This window comes from Apodemus sylvaticus, chromosome 4 (genome assembly GCF_947179515.1).
Source record: "Apodemus sylvaticus chromosome 4, mApoSyl1.1, whole genome shotgun sequence".
Lineage (NCBI taxonomy): Eukaryota > Metazoa > Chordata > Mammalia > Rodentia > Muridae > Apodemus > Apodemus sylvaticus.
In genome coordinates, this window is record NC_067475.1 from 139,868,682 (window position 1) to 139,889,506 (window position 20,825).

The following is a 20,825-nucleotide window of genomic DNA, read 5'->3' on the forward strand; positions in this document are numbered from 1 at the left end:
TTTTTAATTTTTTTTATTTTATGTACATTGGTATTCTGCTCTCTCTCTCTCTCTTTCTCTCTCTCTCTCTCTGTGTGTGTGTGTGTGTGTGTGTGTGTGTGTGTGTGTGTTTAAGGGTGGTGGATCCCCTGGAACTGGAGTTACAGATAGTTGTGAGCTGCAACGTGAATCCAGGTTTTGTTTTTTTTTTGAAGAGCAGCCAGTGCTCTTAACCCCTGAGCCTTTGCTCCAGCCTGGAGCTGAAGATTTTAATTATTCACTGTCACCGGTGCAGTTCAGCAGGAACCTGGGAAAGCAGGGCCTAAAAACCGAGCCAGCTAAAGTCTCTTGCAATAGTCAGCTTTATTCAGACCATCAGACAGATTGTACTCTGAGGGTGAAGAGGAATCACATGACTAAGGTGTTGGAGCACAAGGACAAACCACATGTGACAAAACCATTTTCCACAGAGGTGTGTGAATGAGAACAGCTGAAGGAAACTCACTCCTATCCCACACACCTGGCAGGAGCATGCAAACACATCCCAAGAATAAACTCTTGTGTTTTGAAGAAGCTGAGGTCACGGGACTCTCGTTTTCTTGGGAGTTTTCTCACCAGCACTCAGAATTCACCTCACATGACGACGTCATTCTTGGACTTTGCTGGATAATTCACAATTTAAGTAGATTACCTGTTTTGCTTAAATCATGAAATAATCATAATCTGCAATAAATAGATAGATAAATAAATAAATAAATAGATCTAGTGTGTTGTATTTCTACACCTACAAACTTATATTCAAGAAATGGGATACTCTGGACTACTATGAAAATTAATTTCAGATGCATGTGTGGTCAGAAGTGCCCGTATCAAAACAGCAGACTCCGCAAGGTCTTAAACCTTCCTCAGTTTTCAGCAAGTCCTTAACCACATCTACAGAAAGTCATCGATGCAAGAATATTAATTGTAACCAAAATGTAAAGCTAACTCTGTATTTTATATGGCTATGATATAAGGGAATTATCGGCCTTCCTTCTGAGATTCAGGGGTGTAACCTGAAGGTCACAGTAAGGACAAGGTGGCAACTCTAGTTATTGAAAAAGGCTAAAGGTAGGGGAAACTGACTTTAACCTTAGGTTTCTTTTCTGCAGCTACCTAGCTGGGCATTTGTCCTTAAAATTAGATTTGATGGACAAAGACTGGGTAACCTAGTTCCAGCTACCCCCGCTGGTTAATGGGTCAGGAGCCAGCACTAGGGAATCCAACAGTTCCATTACCTCTAAGCAAGGGAAAGCAAAGTAACAATGACCTTTAACCCCCTACCTTCCCCTCCCCCACCCGGGTGTTCCGGGTGCAGGGCAGCTAGCTGTACTGGTGAGCAGAAGCTCCTTCAGCCGTGACTGGCTCTTGGCCCACGTCTCCTGAGGTTTCCTGGAAGCACTGGTGTGGAACGCCCTGAGCTGCTTTGGCTTGCTTCTCCAGGCAGGCGGCCAGCCTGGTTTAGCTTCCCAGAGATGCTCTGGGTGCCAGAGACCTAGAAGCGCCTCCACATCCCCAGGTTACATAAAAGGAACAGAATGCTTCTGGGACACTTGCTAAGGTGGGCCTCTAAGGCTGGGCTAAAAATATCACCGTGGCCACATAAAACAGGGGAGGGGACATGACATTAAGAAATATCTTGTGAACACACTATATAATGGATGAATCCAGTACCAGGAGAGTCAAGGGACAAGGCACAGCCCATCAACAGTATCTAGTGGCCCTTTTCCCAACCCGTACTTTGCTACTGTATATTCTTCTTTGTTTCTTTGTTTCTTTGTTTCTTTGTTTCTTTGTTTCTTTCTTCCTTTCTTCCTTTCTTTCTTTCTTTCTTTCTTTCTTCCTTTCTTTCTTTCTTTCTTTCTTTCTTTCTTTCGAAACAAAGTCTCATGCTTTCAAATCTGGCCTCAGAGTCACTAGGGAGCCAAAGATGACTTTGTATTCCCCATCCCTTTGAAGGCATGGGCTACCATGCCTACTTCATACAGTGTTGGTTACTAGGCAAACACTGTACATTGTCAGCTGTATATTATATGCTATGTTATAATATATGGTATGTTATCAGAACAAACTCTGTTACCTTTAGTTCTATGGTGGCAGTAGATGAACTGCAGTTGTTCCTTGTCAAAGCTGTAAATGTGTCTGAAGCAAATGAAACAGGACATGTTTTAAAATGCTATGTCCTCATTTCTCTATAGAGTGCCAGCTCTCACCTAGAGCATGAAGGGTTTTCTTACTGTCCACAAAAGATGTAAGTAAACCATCTTACAGGTCTAGGCAGAGACCTGAGGAGGTTGAGGCATTCAAACTAACTATGCTTAGCAAAACGTCACACATAAAAGACAAAAGGGCATTTTTATCATAAAAGAAAGAAAGAAAGAAAGAAAGAAAGAAAGAAAGAAAGAAAGAAAGAAAGAAAGAAAGAAAGAAAGAAAGAAAGAAAGAAAGAAAGAAAGAAAGAAAGAAAGAAAGAAAGAAAGAAAAGAAAGAAAGAGAAAAGGAAAAGATAAGAAAAGAAATGGAAGCAGCTGTTGGTTCTAGAAAATTCATATTTTTAAATGTTTAAAATTAAATCATGCTGCTCTATAGAAAACAACTTCCCTTTTCTAACTGCAAGAGAAGCAATCCCACTCGACGCCTGTTGGAAATACAAACTGGGAAATAATTGTGTTACTTATCCACAGCTAGTTTCCTTTCCTGTGAAACTGAACACTGGTATTGGATGAATGCCCACAAAGCATCTTAAAGGCTAAGGAAGGATTATGCTAAAGGCTAAACTCTGAGACAGGTTTATGTGCCCCGTACTGCACTTTCCTTGGGCTTAACATCTTTTAGCCTGTCTGTGGAGGATGTCTGAGGGCAGGGTTGCTGTTGGGAAACAGAAATAAGCAACTTAGTTGGGTTTGTATTTAAGGCAAGGTTTACCTTCATTAAGAAAGAGCTGTCAGCAAGGGCGTCCACCGGGCTCCTGAGAAGCTGCTGCAACAGGAGGTAGGACAGAGGCTCTGGCGATCCTCACGTGGGCGGTGCAAAGCAAACCCTTAGCGAGGATGTAAGTAAACCATCTTACAGGTCTAGGCGGAGACCTGAGGAGGTTGAGGCATTCAAACTAACTATGCTTAGCAAAACGTCACACATAAAAGACAAAAGGGCATTTTTATCATAAAAGTTGGTTACGTTTCTAAGTTTCATTGGGTCTGTACTAGCAGCCTGGCAGCTCATAAGTAATGATTTAACTGAATTTGCCAAAAGTTAAAGATTCTATTCCATTCCTGCCAGATAAACACTGCCTGGCTTTGTTTAGTCAAATGAAATAGGAGTAAGAATTTTTTTTTTTTTAAAGTAAGATCAGTTCAAAACTAGTTTATAAGTTTAAGCTTTTTATTGTCTTCAGATAGATAATCTCGTCATGTGCTGTGACTCGTTTACTACCCACTTTCGGTTTGTCAGAGTCTATTGTGTGTAATGAGACTCACTGTGAAATTCTCACATGCACTGTGACTGTATCCGCCCCATCGCCCTCTCTCAGTCTCTGCCCTCTCCTGTGAACCCTTCTTCCCCAGCAGTGCCTGTGTACTTCTGTGTCTCTTGTGTACAAGACAAAGAGTGCTTAGGGTGCTTGCAGGGACACGAATGAGGGGCTTTCTACAGGAGCATGGGCAGTTTTCCAGAGGCTGTGTTGCTGAAGAAGATGTTCCCCATGATCATTGGCTGCCTACAGATACCTGGGGATGGTATTTTGTTTCACTGTGATAGTGTTGTGCAATGTGTTCTAGGATAGTCTTGAACTCACGATCTTCCTGCCTCCGTCCCAAAGTTAGAGATTTCGGGCATGTGCGACCACACCCAGCTTTAGATTATTTCAATGGCCTCCATTACTATAATTAAAATTTAAAAACTATGTTGTGTGAAGCATAAGCTATCAGATTAGAAATTTTCAGAAAAAGCAATCAATGATAACTAAGAAAAAATCTATGCGGATATAATTCTTAATTTATTCTTTAACTAAAATACCCGATATTGCCGCCCATCATGTGAGTACTTTTACAATTTCACATCAGTAGGCCTACAAACTTACACACAATGGACTTTGCTTCACGGCACCTGGATTATGTTGAATCCAAGCAGAACATATATCATTTCTACTTGTTTAGTGATGATAAAGATTTATCTTTTTTCACTATGATAATTATGGAATTTGACATTTTAAGAAGGCATGGTTGTTTCTAATGTCAAAGAGCTTCCTAGAGTGAGAAGCAGGAGAGGAGGAGAGCGTGTGTGCAGCCATCTGTCCTCGGCAACACTTCCGAGGGCATGGGAGGTGAGAGGAAACCAAGAGAAATTCAGAGAAGTGCTACAGCCTGTGCTCCGCAGGGGCGAGGTTCGCCTGAGAGCGTGCTGAGTGTTTGAGTGTTTAGCCTTTGATTCTTTCTTTACTCTGTGTTAGGACATCAAGGAAAAAATTTATTGTTATTTAAGACCACATTTAAATTGTGTTATCTTTTAAAGTGGAGTGTTAGTGATATATTTCAAACCAGTAGGGAAAAAGATTTCTAGGGGCTGGGGAGACAGCTCAGTCAGTGAAGAGACTCTGTTTAAGCTTGAGGACATTAATTCGGACCTCGAGCACCCGTGTAATAAATCATGTGTGGTGCATGCTTGTAACCCCAGCATTGATGGCAGAGACATGAGGACCCCTGGAGCTTGTTGATTCACTGTGTTCGAGTCAATGAAAGACCCTGTCTCAAAAAAAATTAAGTGGAGAGTAATCAAGAAAAACAACATTCAATATCTGCATGAACACACATATACACCCACATGCACACACACACACACACACACCACTCAACACACACTACACAATGCACACATGCACACACACCTGTATGCGCGCACACACACACATGCACAAGTGTACACACAAACACATACACACACACACACACACACCACTAAATACACACTCAGATCCTGGATGCGGGCAACCTCAGAATTTAGGGAACAATTGCAGTTCGGCTAATGGAAGACAAATACAATCAAATTGTTCCTGGCCACTGTGCACCAGACACCACTGAGTAAGAATCTGCTGATTTAGCAAGGGGTCAGTTCACAAAGTGCTTGTCTTACTACTGCTGCCCTGATCAGTTGAGACAGAATTAGCACTAGCTAAGTCGTGTGTGTCTTGGGAGGGGTTTGTTGAGGGTAAGCGTCTGAAGGCAGAGATTAAGGCATCTTCATCCTGCTAATGTGCTGGCCGTCCAGGATTAGAGCTCTGGGTCAGGGAAATCCACCCAACTGCAGACCTCAGCACAGAGCGCTCTCTGCTTTGAGATTACCAGACACGCTCTACACTGAGACACACCACCTGGTCTACAGCTTCGCCCAAGAGCTTCAACGGCTGCAGCAGAGTTACCTGGCTCGGAAAATACAAAAGCTAATATTTAAAAGCTCATAGGTTGATCATAGAGATTAGTACCTTCCAAAGTGGCAGTTTGGGGACAACATTTTTAACTTTTTAACGTCTATCTGAGGGGTAAAGGAATCCTAGAAACTTTTCCTTGAAAATGTTCTGGATATATTTGTATTACAGTGTCATTTGATTTGGGGCAGTACCAGTATTCTGTGAGATATCATAATGTTGGTTATGTGACTTTACATTTTTTTTTGCCAAAAGTCATAGAATACAGACCAAGAGTGAACCCTAACGGAAACTATGGGCTTTGTTGGCTGTCATTAATCATAACAAATACACATCTAGAACAGAATGGTGACTGTGTTTGAGTGTAAGGAGCATGCATAGAAATCTATTTCACTCAATTTCTCATGCACATAAAGTTGTTCTAGAAAACCAAATCCAGGTATATAATTAACAGTTTGAGGCATACACGGGCAGGAGGAATATCATGAGAGGTGATAAGGCTTTTCTTTTTGTGTTATTATTATTGTGTGTGCCTGATGTGTGGGGGGGGAGGTCACAGGATACCGTGGGGAGGGTCACAGGAATACTACAGAGCACATGTGAAAGTCAGCAGGAAACCTTAGGGAGTCAGTTACAGAAACACATCAGAAATAACTAATCACAAAGAACTTTAAAAATAGAGAAACAAAGAGGAAGTGGTCTGAGGGAGAGGGGGAGTAGGAGTGGAGGGAGGGAACTGTGGTTGGGATGTATTGTGTGAGAGAGCAATCTATTTCAAATTAGAAAAACAAACAAATGGCCGAAGCCAGTGATGCGTTGCCCGTGTATTTGAATTTTCCAGCTGATCAGATTCATATCTGAAAAGGAAATTAAAACCAGAGCATCGTTAAGTGCTGTTACGTTTTTAGTTTTCAGACCATCCAAATGAGCTTATAGCTATTTTTAAAAATCACCCTAAATGACACACAAGAAAGGGGAAAAAATGGAAAAGAAAAACAAATCTCTCCACAAAAATCAGATAATTTCCTGCATTTTTTTTTTTTGTCTTACCATGGTGGGGATTGAACCCAGGACTCATGGATGCTGGGGAAATCCCACTCCTTTCCTGTTTGTCTTAGATTTTTAAGATGGCAATTGAGAGTGGAAGAGAAGAGGAAAATGACCTGTTGTCTAGGGTTGTTTAATATTTAAAAGCATTACAAGGACACCAGCATTTAATGAGAGACTGTAAGGTACCCAGCATCCCTTTAACCACAGATCCTCTCCAATCCCTGGGTGCTGAGGGCAACATACACAGACACGTGTTTTTATGCACATGAGCATAATTTGGTCCCTTGTTCTAATTAAACCATCTTAGGCAATCAGTCCACATCCACCCTAATTAGATATCATTTTAGCCATTAAGAGGATTCCCTTCCCTCATTTTCTGTTTTAACCTTATCTGCCATATAGGAATATGTTCCCAAAGACTGAACACACGGAAGGGTTTGAACATTTCCATCTCTGGAGATAGTATGTAAGTAAATCACTTGTGAGAAGGGAGCTGGTGGCCCTGGAAGATTCCAGGGCTGCTTCTGTGTTCTCATTACTGTGAGGTGGTGCAGCATTACCCTGAGGGCCGTAACAAATTCCAGGGGCACACTTACAAAATGAGTTCTACAGAGAATATAAGGCACTTCCTTCGGGAGAGGTTTCGTATAATTGTATATCTGAAAGCTTAGTGTATTTATCTTTCTAAGTCCTCTGGAAGCACCATGAGGTTATCATTATGTTTAAGAAGAATTCAAGTAATTCACAAAAGTGCAGACTTGAGTTCCATCCCCAGAACACACACACAAATCAAGATAGGTAGAATAGTGTGTGGTTGTGATCCCAGCTCTGGAAGAGTAAAGACAAGAGGATCCCTGGGCATCACGGGCCAGCCCCAGGTCCCCAAAACACAAGGTAGACAGCTCTTAAAGAGCAACATCTACGTGCTTTACCTAAATGGGAGTGCGCGCACGCGCGCGCACACACACACACACACACACACAGAAGAAAATGCTTTCCGGGGGGCCATTTGTTAATGTACCTGTCTGTTTCTTTTTAGAATTTCAACAGTCAAGAAATCTGATGACAAACCCAATAATGTCTGTGAACTCTTTACTGGCATCGGGACAGCAGAGGATCCCAATGGTTCCCTCACCATTTGGGCCTCCAATTGTGGACAGGTAATTCCTCTCCAATCCAATAGTCCAATCAGAAGAGAGGACACGCCATCACTAGAGCTTGGGATGAGGTTAGCGTTAGATGCTGAAGAGCGTTGGGTTGTCTCAGTGGACCGTGGTACCGTGACTCCTGATACTCTCTGGTCTCACCGTCATGCGTGAGGCACTGTTTTCCCTTGGAAGCGCGTTTGACCTACTAACTCATTAAGAAATGACATTTACTTGGAACGTGACAGTCATTATCGAGCGTAAACACTGCTAGGTTAGTCTTCTAAGTCTACCACAGTACAATGCAGAAGACGACATGGTTAAATAACAGAAAGTCCAGGCTGAAGAGATGGCTCGATGGTCAAAAGCACTGGCTGATCTTTCTTGAGGACCAGTTTCAATTCGCAGTACTCATAGGACAGCTCACAATGGTCTGTAACTCCAGTCCCAGCAGATCCAATTCCCCTTTCTGGCCTTCCTGACACTGCACACACAAGATGCACAGACACACATCAGGTCAAACATCCATAAACATATTTTTTAAGTAAAGATAAAAATAAAAGATATTTAGGTCCTCAATTCTGGAAACTACGAGTCCAAAATCATGATGCTGTCCAGTTCATTTCTGGTGAGTCCTACTTCCTGGCTTGTAGATTCCATCTTTTTACTGTATCCTCACATAGCCTGTCCTCTGTGTGCATATGCAGGTGTCCTCTGTGTGCATATGCAGGGTGCCCTCTGTGTGCATATGCAGGTGTTCTCTGTGTGCATATGCAGGTGTTCTCTGTGTGCATATGCAGGTGTTCTTTGTGTGCATATGCAGGTGTTCTTTGTGTGCATATGCAGGTGTCCTCTGTGTGTATATGCAGGTGTCCTCTGTGGCATATGGAGGGTGTCCTCTGTGTACATATGCAGGTGTTCTCTGTGTGCATATGCAGGTGTCCTCTGTGTGCATATGCAAGTGTCCTCTGTGTGCATATGCAGGGTGTTCTCTGTGTGCATATGCAAGTGTTCTCTGTGTGCATATGCAGGTGTTCTCTGTGTGCACATGCAGGTGTCCTCTGTGTGTATATGCAGGGTGCCCTCTGTGTGCATATGCAGGGTGCCCTATGTGTGCATATGCAGGTGATCTCTGTGTGCATATGCAGGTGTTCTCTGTGTGCATATGCAGGTGTTCTTTGTGTGCATATGCAGGTGTCCTCTGTGTGTATATGCAGGTGTCCTCTGTGGCATATACAGGGTGTCCTCTGTGTGCATATGCAGGTGTTCTCTGTGTGCATATGCAGGTGTCCTCTGTGTGCATATGCAAGTGTCCTCTGTGTGCATATGCAGGGTACCCTCTGTGTGCATATGCAGCTGTCCTCTGTGTGCATATGCAGCTGTCCTCTGTGTGCATATGCAGGTGTCCTTAATGTGCATATGCATGGTATCCTCTGTGTACATATGCAGGTGTCCTCTATGTACATATGCATGGTGTCTTCTTGTGTATATGCAGGTGTCCTCTGTGTGTATATGCAGGGTATCCTCTGTGTACATATGAAGGTGTCCTCTGTGTGTATATGCAGGTGTCCTCTGTGTGTATATGCAGGTGTCCTCTGTGTGCATATGCAGGGTGCCCTCCAGTGTCTGCTCCTCATCTTAAAAGAGAACCAATCCTGTCAGATTAAGGTTCTATCTTAACTAAATCTACAACATCTGAATTCCTGGACTGCTGTCAAAAAAATCATTCTTTCAATAGCAGTGAAATTATAAGTATTTTGGTTGCACAGTTTGGCTTTATTCTAGCTTCCCTTCTTTAGACTATGTTGACATTCCGCTGAGAAAATAAAACACACTAACTGTCCTTGTTCATGGAATTTAAACAACAAAATCCGACCCAGAGAGACTGCTGTAATTTGCAAAATAAACAAACAGCTTGCCCACTGAGGTAGCCAAGCATTTATCCTAGATGGCAAATGCCACCAAAGGATCATTAAATAAGACCAGAATGCATGGTCAGAGCATAATGACCACTGTAAATATTCTGGCCATGGCACTGACTTGAGTGGGTCTTTCCCCTAGATAGTCCTAAGCTATCCTGCTTGCTGGGGCCTCTCCTAATCTCTCTCACCATATTTCTCCATAACCAGTGAGACTTCATTATTTCTTTAGTACTTTCGTTTCATTGGAGTCCCAAGTGGCTATTAAAAAACTCAGCACATAAGTGAATTTGTGTTGCTGTATATTCTTTTTTATACACAATATCTTAAGCATAGTGTGGCCAACACCTTAAGTGGGGCAGATGAGTGTGGGCCCACACTTCCAGAGGCTCTGGCCAGGCAGGGAAGGTGTACTACAGCGGAATAATTCCTGTCATCTTGGACCAGGAAAGGACAGATGCTGGCCTCCTGCTCCGTCTTCTTTGACTTCATCAGATTCTCACAGGATCCCAGCCACAGCATTTTCCGCCCTCAGTAACTCTTTTGAAATGCCATGAAGCATGTTCTAGATGATCATTTCTAGATGGTCCTAAATGCAGTTATCTGAACAGTGAACTTTGATTAGCATGCTAAGCAATAGAAACTTCCTAAAATTACAGCCATTTGCTACCTATTTTATGTCTTTGTTTTTCCCTCCTAGAGACGTCTTGTCTTCCAGTATAGCTCCAACTGACCCGAGCCAGTTCTGTGTTCCTTCCCAGTTTGGATCCTCTGGCCTCCCAAATGCAAATGTGCCCAACCCACTGTCCAGTCCCCTCTACTCAGGTACGAACAATGAGCACCTGGCCCAGGCTGCGGAGCCCCGTGGGCCGTAACTGCTGCAGGCGCTGGAGAACGGGCGGTGGTGCAGTTTGCACACTTGCTTTCCTAGTTGAGCTTCTGGTGCTACCAATGTGCGAGCAAGGGCGAGTTGCGTAGCTCTTCCAGGCACCAATTTAATCATGAATGAGCGAAGACTCCCAACATGTAAAGAGCTGAGGGGTTTCAAAGAGACTTGATCTGAGAGTTAACTTCTTGGGGGCAGTTTATGAATGGAGATGAGGGTGTGGCATAGCTCTGCAGTAGAGCACCTGATTAGCCTCCGTGAGGACCTGGATTCAATTCTCAGTACCCCAAACCAAACCAAACCAATGAGTAACACGTGGTCTCATAAGCCAAGATGAGAATTTGACTTTTATTCTGATTTCACTCTGGAGTCGTTTATTACAGATTAATGGCCACAACTTATAATAATGTGTTACATACTTACAAGTTGCTGATGGACTTCAAATGTCTACACCATAAAGATGGGAGATGGGAGATGTGTTAATTATTTTGATTTAACCATTCTTCCAACATAAGTACGCATTAAAACATTGCATTGTACCTTAGAAATGCATATAATTAGTACAAGAAGTAACAGACCAATCAAACTCAGGTTTTTAGGTTTGGCAGGAAGCACCTTGGCTCGCTGAGCTATCCTGGGGCCCCCAGAAATATGATGTCAACAGGCCCTTGCCTTCCGCTTTCAAGAATAACAGAAAAATGGCACCACTCATGAGACTGACAATAAAAACCAAAAACCGAAATGTTATCTGCTGTTGGTCTAGTGGTGTTCATCGGGTTCTCACCAAGTTATCTCATACTCTTAGCAGCAATGGCAGGACGCCGTTTCCCACGCTCCACCCCAGCCTAAGGGGTCTGCTGATTCAGTTTTGAAGTCTTTGATTATTTTCAACTGCATGCTTCTAACTCATTTTGGGGACGGTTTTCTCTCTCCCTCCCTCTGCCCAACCCCCCCCCCCATCAAGGCTGGGGCATTTTACCACCTGAACCCATAAAGGCAGTGACCACAAGGAATGAGATGTTTGAAAGACATCACGCTGCCAGGTAATTTAACATTATTGTTTGATTTGCCTTCTATTCATTCTCTTGACCATTTGTTCATATGAGTTTGTTTTAAGTAAATTAAATGGATACATATAAATACAATAGATGTACATAATGGATATGATAAAGAACACATGCCATGTACACACACACACACACACACACACACACACACACCAATCATTCAATCATTTACAGAAAGTCCTTCAGGTACATTATAGAATACATTACAAGCACGTATACAAGCTTTTTAATAATAAAAGGAAGATTAAAAGGCAGACAATGGGGTCTGGGGACCTAAAAGTTTAGTAGGAATGCTTACTGCATATTGACTTGAAGTCAGATCCAGATACGGAGCTGGGTGTGGCCACATGTGCTTTTAATCCCAGGGATAGAAACAGGACCCGATACAGAAGGCCTGCTGGACTTGCTGTCCAGCCAGCCTAGCCAAAAACGGGTGAGCCAAGGGTCGAGTAGAAGACCTGTCTTGAGGGAGTAGGATAGAGAGAAATAGAGGAGACACCTCCAGTCTCTGCACGCACGTGCACAGGTACACACCACACACAACACACATATGTGCCTCCCCACACCCAAACCACAAAGAGTGCTGGCTCTGCATCCTCTGAGATTTACACAGGCATCCCTGTCTTCAATGACTTCAGCTCTGTGTGAAGGTGGGAGTGTAGCTCACCAAGTCCACTTCAGAGTACCTCACCCAAACCCGGAAGTCTCACATCATCCCAGCAACGGTCTTCAGTTGTAGGGGCCAGCAGTAAATAAAGTGCAGCCATAATAAACAAAATTTTTCCTCAGGGAGAGGGAAGTCATGGCTTATGTTTTCTCACCACAGAACCCTAAGGGTCCAGGTGGCAGCCGATAGGCAAAGAGAAGTAAGAAAGCAAGGCTCCCTTCCTCACTGTCCTGTTCCTCGCACTGACATAGACCCACCAAGGAAAGCACTAATTTAGCTTGAGTCCCACTGACTATTGTTGCACTGAGGAATTAAACGCCTCTATGAAGTTCAGTATCTGGCAGGAAACCGCTCGGAGCTGCATCATCCCCACCCCGGCTAAAGCCGCTCTGTTCACGGGTGGGAATGTGCATTGTGACACTCACCACAATCCTCCCCTTTCCAAACAGTGTAAGGATAGGAAAAGCTAAATAGAGGCTAGCTTAAGGAAGGCAAGGGCCTGGTAAAACTGTGTTTCTGGGGACCTTGCATGGCTCAGGAAATCAAGGTGTTTGCTGCTAAGCCTGACAACCTGGGTTTGATCCCTGGCAGCCACGATGTGGAAGGAGAGAACACAATGAGGAATGTGGAACACAGAAGACATCCTCACAATGTCCCCTGACTTCCACATTGTACAATGGTATTCATGCGTTCACCCGTCCACACACTAGATAGGTGGACAGACAGACAGACAGACAATTGTAAAAATAGATTCCTAATGACTGCATAAACTATATAATATTGTTTTCAGGGCAGAAATGGAAATGTATTCTCTTTACCAGCAACGTAGGCTGGAAAGAGTTAATCCCAAAGGACTCTCTGGCCTGGGGATCCCACTCTTCTATGGGTCAAGCTGCCTGGGTGGCCCCGCAGGTTTCCAGGGCAGGAGCACACTGCCGGCCAGCGACGTGCATCTGCACAGGAGCACCTTCAGACACCTGCAGGGTAACCCTATGCTGCTAGCACCTAGACCGCACTTTACAGAGTGCTGGGGCCAGAGATACCGACTCCGGAGAAGTGCAATTTACCAGAAGCCTCCAGAGAGTGACACCGAGAGTTTCAAAAGCCAAGCAGAAGACAAAAGCTCAGGCCAGATCCCCACGGTTTCCTATGAAGAGGAAGAATATATCAAAGATCCAGAAATTGAGGTAGCCAACCAGCAGAGGCCAAGAGTCACTGATGGAAAGCCAACTACGGTTCTGGCCAATCCCCACGGAGAGCTCCAGCCACACCACACCTCTTCCCTGGAGGCAAACGCATGGGATGATGGGAAGGGAAAGCCCTCTGAACAGACCTATGAAGGCTGTGAAGGAAAGAATGGGGTTTGCCGGCCAGTCTCCATCCTGCCTCTGCCAGGTAGGTATCTGGGATTGTGGGCGGGTCCTCGGTAGCTCTTCCCCTGTGAAGGGAAGTGATCGCCATGCTTGTTTTGGTCTTCATTCCCATTGTCAGACCCTCTGTCTCCCTTCTCATCTCCATCCTTTAAAACGTACTTCTGTATTCTTATTATATGTGTATGGGTCTTTTGCCTGCACGCTGTATGGGCATCGGAGACCAGAAAAGAGCTCGGGATCCTTTGGAACTAGAGTTACAGGTGGTTGTGAGCTGCCATTGGGGGCTGGGATTCAAACCCAGGTCCTCTAGAAGATGCATCACTGCTCTTAACTGCTGGACAGTTTCTCCTGTCCCCTCCCCAACCTCATTATCTTAATCCCATTTCAAGTGACTTCTTAGAGTCTCTTTATTATATTATGTGCCATAAAAAAATCATACTAGAAACACTAGTCTTTTGATACTGGTGTATAAAAACCACTCAACACAGATCGAAAGAGTACGTATAAGAAAGTATGGAGATTTTTTATTAAAATTTTAATTTAATTAACTGTGATTTCTTTAGTACAGAGACCTTTTATTTTAAAGGATAAATTGTATCTCCCCTGTTTCCAAATATAGAAAAGCCAACAAAAGCACAATCTTTCCGTTTTGTAAGTATTATTGTACTTCCGAGAATATCCCATATTGGATAGCTCCTTGGAACTTGTTTAGAAAAAAAATTAAAACACAGAGATGTGATGTGTCGCTGATTGCTGTAGTTTCCTTTCTGACTCTGTGATAAAACAGTGTGACTAAAGTAACGTGAGAGAAGAGTCTATTCAGGTTGTAGTTCCAGAAGAATTCAAGACCGGAACTTGAAGTCGTGCCTGCCTGCTATGCCACTCGGCATTACCTCCAAGGAGCGAATTCACTTCACAGCGAAAGAAGAATACTGTTTGCAGTCTGGCGGGAAGATTTATAATAACTAGCTTTCCTAAAGGGTTCAAGGCCACCTACCTAAGGGATGGTAATGCCCACAATGGGCTAGACCCTCCCACTTTCATTAACAATCAAGGCAGTCCCCGCCCCCACCCCACCCCTGCTCCCCGCCACCCCCACCCCGCCACCCCACCCCACCCCCCTCACCCCGCCAAACCTGTCGACACACAACTCTGATTTGGCAATGCTTGACTGAGTTTCCCTTCTTAGATAATTCTAGGTTGTGTCAACTTGACAACTAAACTAGGGCACTGAAGTAGCCACCCTACCAACTGCTTCCCCGTGAGGCTCACCTTCAGATCATGATGGTCTCAGGGGACCCATAACATGGTACTGTAGCATTAATATGGAAAGTGAAGTTCACAGCGCCTTCCTATCAGCACCTCAGAGATCATAGAGCAAATCTGGGACCTCTCTGTTCACCTGGAGTTGCATCACTGAACAGACTTTAAGAGAGGGGAAATGAACCACCCAGGCAGTGGGTCTGAATATCTTCAGGGAGTTCAAAAATTGGCCTAGATAAATGGCGCCCCCTGTGGTGACAGACATTAGTGGGTTCACATAGCTAAACGCAAACCCGAGTTCTGAACTTCTTCCAAACGGAAATTTCAAACCACATGACAATTTTCTTTTCATGTTAAAGGAACACATGAGCCTGTTGCACTCAGGGAAAACTGTTCTTTGTCTGATATTCAGAAGTGGACTGTGGACGATGTGTATAACTTCATCAGAGGCCTTCCAGGCTGTTCAGACTACGCCCAGGTAACTTTATATGTTTGCAAAATTATGAAAGTTTGAAACTATTTAATGCGTAATGAGCTTTGTCAAACATGCCTTTTGTCCCTGGAAAGAATTCCAATGTATGGCCCTGGCTTTAACTGGAGAGGTGTCTATGACTGTGGACACAGGTGTCAGAGAAGGCAGGGGGAAGCTGTTATTTAGTTTTATTTTCTGTCCTGTCTAGACTTATCTGAAAGGTGACTCAGAGTCTAAATATCCAGAAAGAATGAGAAATATTTACTACAGTACTTAAATAACAGAAATATGTGCTTTGTCCTGAGAAAGAACAAAAGAGGCTTAGACAGGGCTCAGTCAGGAGATTGTCTTGCAAGCACTAGGACTTGAAGTCTCTCTCTCTCTCTCTCTCTCTCTCTCTCTCACACACACACACATACACACACACACACACACACACACATACACACAGGGCTGGGGGGGGTACTGGGGGAAAATGGCTGCTCAGTGTATAAAAAGTTTACTGTAAAAATATAAAGGCCCAGATGATGATCTCCAGGACACATAAGACCAGATGCAGTAGTGTGCAATAGTATCTAATAATCTAGTGTGCCTAAGGACAGACAGGAGGACACCACCCCCAGTACGTCTTGAGCCATCCTGGCATATGCATCATCAAACAAGAAGGCCCTGACCCAAGGAAGGTAGGAGTTGAGGACAAACACCTGAGGTTGTCCTCTGACCTCTACACGTGCATTGCATAGTGTACATATCACATTCACGCACATGAACATGTATGTGCACACACACACACATATACACGCACACACACGCATGCACACACACAGCAAAACTAGGCATTCTGGTGCTTGCTTCTAATCTCAGCACTGGTGAAACAGTGAATCCTTGGGGTTTGCTGGCCAGCCAGACCAGTCTACTTGGCAAATTTTAGGCAAGTCAGAGATCCTGTCTTAAAAAAGTAATGTGGAAGATCTCTGAGGAACTGCATTCAAGGTTATCTTCAGGCCTCTGTGTGTGTGTGTGTGCGCGCGCTGCGCGCGCGCACATGCATGTACGAGAGGCCAAAGTATCTAAAGAAGCAAGAATCAAGGGAAAGCAGGGTTCTTGGCAGAAGGCACAGAGTCTGAGGAAATGTTGTCGAATACGAATAGACTAAGATTAGATTATGGGATGGGGGAGGGGAGGGGACTTGACTGTGATCAGGTCTTGGACTTAAGAGCAAGATGACCCCAGAGAGATTCTAACCAGAGAGGAGACTTGAACGGCAAGCTATGCTATGCTATGCTATGCTATGCTATGCTATGCGGAAGAGGGGTCGGAGGGGGAGAATAGGGTTGGGAGGGGCAAACAAGGCAGAGCCAGTGCATTTTCAAAGATGGAGACTGCTGGTGGCCTCTTCTGTTTTGGTGAGAGAAGCTCTCACTTCTTAATACAGGTTGGCCTGAAAATTACTGTGCAGCCCAAGGTGGATACAAATTCAGGGCCAACTACCTGCCTCAACTTCTCACGTGCAGGGATGACAGATGCACACCACCACACCAACTTACTGGTGGGACATTGTCTGACAGTCATCAGACACGGCGACTGATGAGACCCGGCGTGCACACTCACCGTGCTCCTCAGGGCTGCAGAGTCAGAAAGACCTGCCGTCCTCTGACAATTACCCCAGGTTGAAGTGAGTCCACTAAACAGAACTACTACGGAGCACTCCAACTTTGGCACTGAGCCCAGATAAACCAGCGACAAAAGAAAGGTTTACATAGCTCCGCGTCACCTACAAGTGGTCTTTTATATGCAAATATTCCAATACCAAGCCATCTGCATATAAAACGAAGACGTTGCTACAAGACTCAGAAACCAAGCTAAAGATTTTTGTGTTTCTTCAGGTCTTTAAGGACCATGCAATCGATGGAGAAACACTGCCCCTTCTCACAGAACAGCATCTTCGAGGCACCATGGGACTCAAGCTGGGGCCAGCACTAAAAATTCAGTCTCAGGTATGGTGACTGCACACAATTTAGTATACAGCAATGATGAAAAGCCCAAGGGAAATGGGTCACATTATGGCGTTGTGATATTAATATATAATATTAATATATAGAATACTTATTTGGTCCACTTTTAGCTGTCCCCCCTCTGTAATTGGGGCACTGATAGAAGAGAGGACCCCGAGAAGCACTTGATGAGTTATGTACAGTTGCCCTTGTGGCAGGGAGGCAACAGTGGTTGTGCTGGCGAATGGTTAGCAACTCTATCTCTGTAAAGGGAAACAGAACCTGCTTTGTGACATTCATGGTGCCAATGACTCCCACTGTAACTGACAAGTTCCTAAATGTCACTGGATACAGAATTGGGAACAGACACATACCAATGCCTCACTTCTGGGGCGTCAACCATAAAAAACAGGCAGACATGTTGTATCTTGGGTGTAAATATCCCTAAGAACATAGATAGCAATAAATGATAATGATAAATAATTCAGGTTTAAAGCAAGAATCAGTGAGCTCTAAATATGTATGACTTCCATTTGCAATACTATTTCCTTAATCTTTGGTTTATGTAAGTTTTAATGATAGCTTGTTTTAACAACTAGCTTGCAAATTTCCTAAAAAGAAAAAAAAAAGAAGTAATAATTGGCTTTTGAGAGCTGTTGAGGGCAACCCCAGTACCATCAACTGTTTCCGGATGGCTTCATTGCTGGATTATAGTGTCTGGTTCTTCTCCCTGCTTCTCTTCCTAAACCAGTGACTCACATAACAGTGACTGTGCCCATTAGCCAGAAATATGTATATAAGGACTAGAACTTCAGAATGTCCTTTCATCGCTTAAGGTCAGTAAAGTGACCGAGTGTATGGCTTGGTCAGTGAAGTGTTGCCACACAATCCTAAGAGAGTGCCTTGGCCATCACAGGAAGACAAAAACTGTGGACATGATGATGGTACCATAATTCTAGCACTGCAAAGGCAGAGGGTTCCTGCAACTCACTGGCTACCGGTGCTCACCAAATCCGAGTGGCTTCAGTGAGAGGCTTTTACTTTTAAAAAAAACAAAAACAACAAAAAACAAAAGGTGAAAAGCAATGGGAAGACAGGGTGTGTGTGTGTGTGTGTGTGTGTGTGTGTGTGTGTGTACACCTCTGGCCTCCACAGGTTCCTCATCACACACTTAAACACGCATGCATGTACACACAAACATACAACTTTAAAAAGAGAATACCCTATTATTGTAATTTTTGCTTGTCTAAAAGTTTTAGGATATGGAAATTCTTTAATCTTCATTGTACATGGATAGGTGTTATTCCTGCATGTATGTCTATGTACCATGTGTGTGTGTAGTGCCCATAGGAACCAGAAGTAAGCATCAGATCTTCCAGAACTGGAGCTACAGACACTTGGGAGTTGCTTGTGTAGGTGCTGTGAGTCTAATTCAGGTCCTCGAGAAGAACAATAGGTACTCTAAGCCAATGAGCCTTCTCTTCAGCCAGGAAACTAGTCAACACAGCATGGTAGCACTCACCTGCAATCACAGGGTTTTAGATACTGAGACAAAAAGACAATGAGTTCACAGCCAGCCTCAAAATAGAAAAGAAAGAGAATGCTTCTCCTGCAAATACCTCAACACTCTAATGTCTTCACCAGAGTTCTATTGCAGGGTTGGTTTTTTTTTTTAACGTTTTGTTTTAAAATAATTTTAGAAGTAGTAGCAGTGCAAAAATACTACAGAAAGTTTACCCTGCTCTTTCCAGTGTTAACATAATATCTTATGTAACAGGATACATTGTCAAAACTAAGTACTAACATGGATACAATATGGAACTATTTTTAAGTGATTTCTTTTTTCTTTAGTGAGGATTCTCTGTCTCATGGCATACTTACAAAGATAGTTCCTGAGTCAGTTCTGTTTGACTTTGACTTGCTGTTGCTTGTTTCTGGGTTCCCATGGGAGAGTTTTTCCTTCCCCGAAAGCCAGTGGAGCTGTTAGGTTCCAAGTGCCATCTGCCAGCAACACCAGATGGCTGGAGAAGGCCCGGTTAGTGGTAGCTGTCAATCAAAGAAGGCAGGCATGAAGTCCTTGTCACTGGGAACCAGAGTCCCTGAGTTGGAAGGCTCCAGTTACCACTTGGGAGTTCAGAGGGCAAACAAGCAAGAGATCACTGTTGAGTAATGTGTATATATATATACATTTATATACATATATATACATATATATATATGTATGTGTGTATGTGTGTGTGTATGTCTGCATATATATATATATATGCAGAGCACAGGTGCTATGGATTTTGAATCATGCAGATGTTGCCTGGTTTCCTTCCAGGGCAAAGAAGATTATTGAGGCAGGGTAAGGAAACCCCACAGGAGGAGCTCAATGGTTAACGTCAAGGTACCAATGCCCAGAGCAGTCTCATTTGTGCTTCACTGCTGAGCTCATACGTGCTAGAGTTGTTTGAAGAATTGTGGCCTGGTCCAGAAGGAAATCTGGTTGGCCTCGGAGGGGGCGGGGTTCACAGAGTGGGAAGGAGAGAGAGAATGGAAGTAACACAGGGGCAGATGAACCACAGCAGAACCAGGGGAGCAGTGGAAATGTGGAGCCAGCAGATAACCCAGTTTTCCAGCTGCAAACATCACATGACTCTGAAAGACAGACAAGGCCTATCATACGCTATATGGATGGTCCATGTCTGAGATTACCTCAGCCTTCTTCCCCCCCAAGCCCCCCCTGTGGTTAATGCATTGTTATCAAAAGAATTCACAAACTTAATCACTATAATTATTTTGTCTTCAAAGGTATCTCAGCATGTGGGAAATATGTTCTGTAAAAAACTCCCTTCACTTCCCAGCCATGCAAGACAAGCATTTGATCAGCCAGCAGAGACATCTCCTCTTCTGGATATTAGTTCCTGGAGCGATGGTTTGAGCATTCCTGGTTCCCAGGATATAATGAGTCCAAAGAGAACTGAGCAAGATGTTATGAGAAATTAAAAATACTCCAAGACACAGAAGTTCCAGATGTCACCAGCAGGGTGTGAGACCTTCCTGGGACCAGGTGGTGGACAGAGAGAGCGAGGCCATGCTCACAGAGTTGTCCTGGAAGGAGCATCTCACCCAACAGGCTTCTTGCTAAACTGAAACAGAACAAGCACCAAGGTTCTGAAGAATCACCTTTAGGAGAAAATACGGAAGGGGAGGAGGAATTTACAAACTTCCTGCAAGCTACAATCCGATGATTCTGTGAGGAAAATTCTGAAGACATTGAGAGCAGAAACTGAAAAGGAACTCCTCCCCTCTCCTCCACCGCCCAAGCCCAATGGAGCCTCAGGTGCTGATGGGAGGAGGCGGGGCAAAGCTGAGCACAGCCTTATCTCCTGGCCACAGTGTCGAGCCTGGAGTGGGCCCTGCACGGGTGAAGTTAGGGTTTACCGGAGGGAGGGGGAAAGTTATCTGTGTGTAACAGGTTGGAACTACTGAGAGGGAGGTGATGATTAAGGTTGCTGTGTAGGCTCCATTGAGAAGTCCCAGTCTTCCAACTTAACATTTGACAGAATG

General features: G+C 44.0%; 1 protein-coding gene and 2 long non-coding RNA genes across 3 annotated transcripts; 1 reads left to right on the top strand and 2 right to left on the bottom strand.

Moving 5' to 3' along the window:
- Nucleotides 1-330: 330 nt before the first annotated feature.
- Nucleotides 331-3,088, bottom strand: LOC127682397 (uncharacterized). Its single transcript, XR_007977374.1, has 3 exons — nt 2,944-3,088; nt 2,099-2,160; nt 331-702 (listed from the first exon to the last, which is right to left on the bottom strand). It is a non-coding gene; the product is annotated as an uncharacterized LOC127682397 (long non-coding RNA).
- Nucleotides 3,089-7,549: 4,461 nt separating this feature from the next.
- Samd7 (sterile alpha motif domain containing 7) lies at nt 7,550-20,469 on the top strand. The gene is made up of 7 exons (XM_052180680.1): nt 7,550-7,647; nt 10,252-10,376; nt 11,402-11,480; nt 12,962-13,566; nt 15,167-15,285; nt 17,166-17,276; nt 20,067-20,469. Exons 1-7 carry the CDS (start codon nt 7,550-7,552, stop codon nt 20,259-20,261), a joined length of 1,332 nt encoding a protein of 443 aa, XP_052036640.1. The 3' UTR covers nt 20,262-20,469.
- Nucleotides 18,545-20,552, bottom strand: LOC127683442 (uncharacterized). Its single transcript, XR_007977541.1, has 3 exons — nt 20,442-20,552; nt 19,155-19,319; nt 18,545-18,795 (listed from the first exon to the last, which is right to left on the bottom strand). It is a non-coding gene; the product is annotated as an uncharacterized LOC127683442 (long non-coding RNA).
- Nucleotides 20,553-20,825: the final 273 nt, after the last annotated feature.

What these genes read in the sequence shown, in the direction of transcription:
- Samd7 (XM_052180680.1), top strand. Translation starts at nt 7,550, where the DNA reads ATGACAAACCCAATAATGTCTGTGAACTCTTTACTGGCATCGGGACAG. An exon ending in GAAAGACATCACGCTGCCAG is followed by an intron (nt 11,481 to 12,961) that starts GTAATTTAACAT and finishes TATTGTTTTCAG; the next exon opens with GGCAGAAATGGAAATGTATT. An exon ending in GCTGTTCAGACTACGCCCAG is followed by an intron (nt 15,286 to 17,165) that starts GTAACTTTATAT and finishes GTGTTTCTTCAG; the next exon opens with GTCTTTAAGGACCATGCAAT.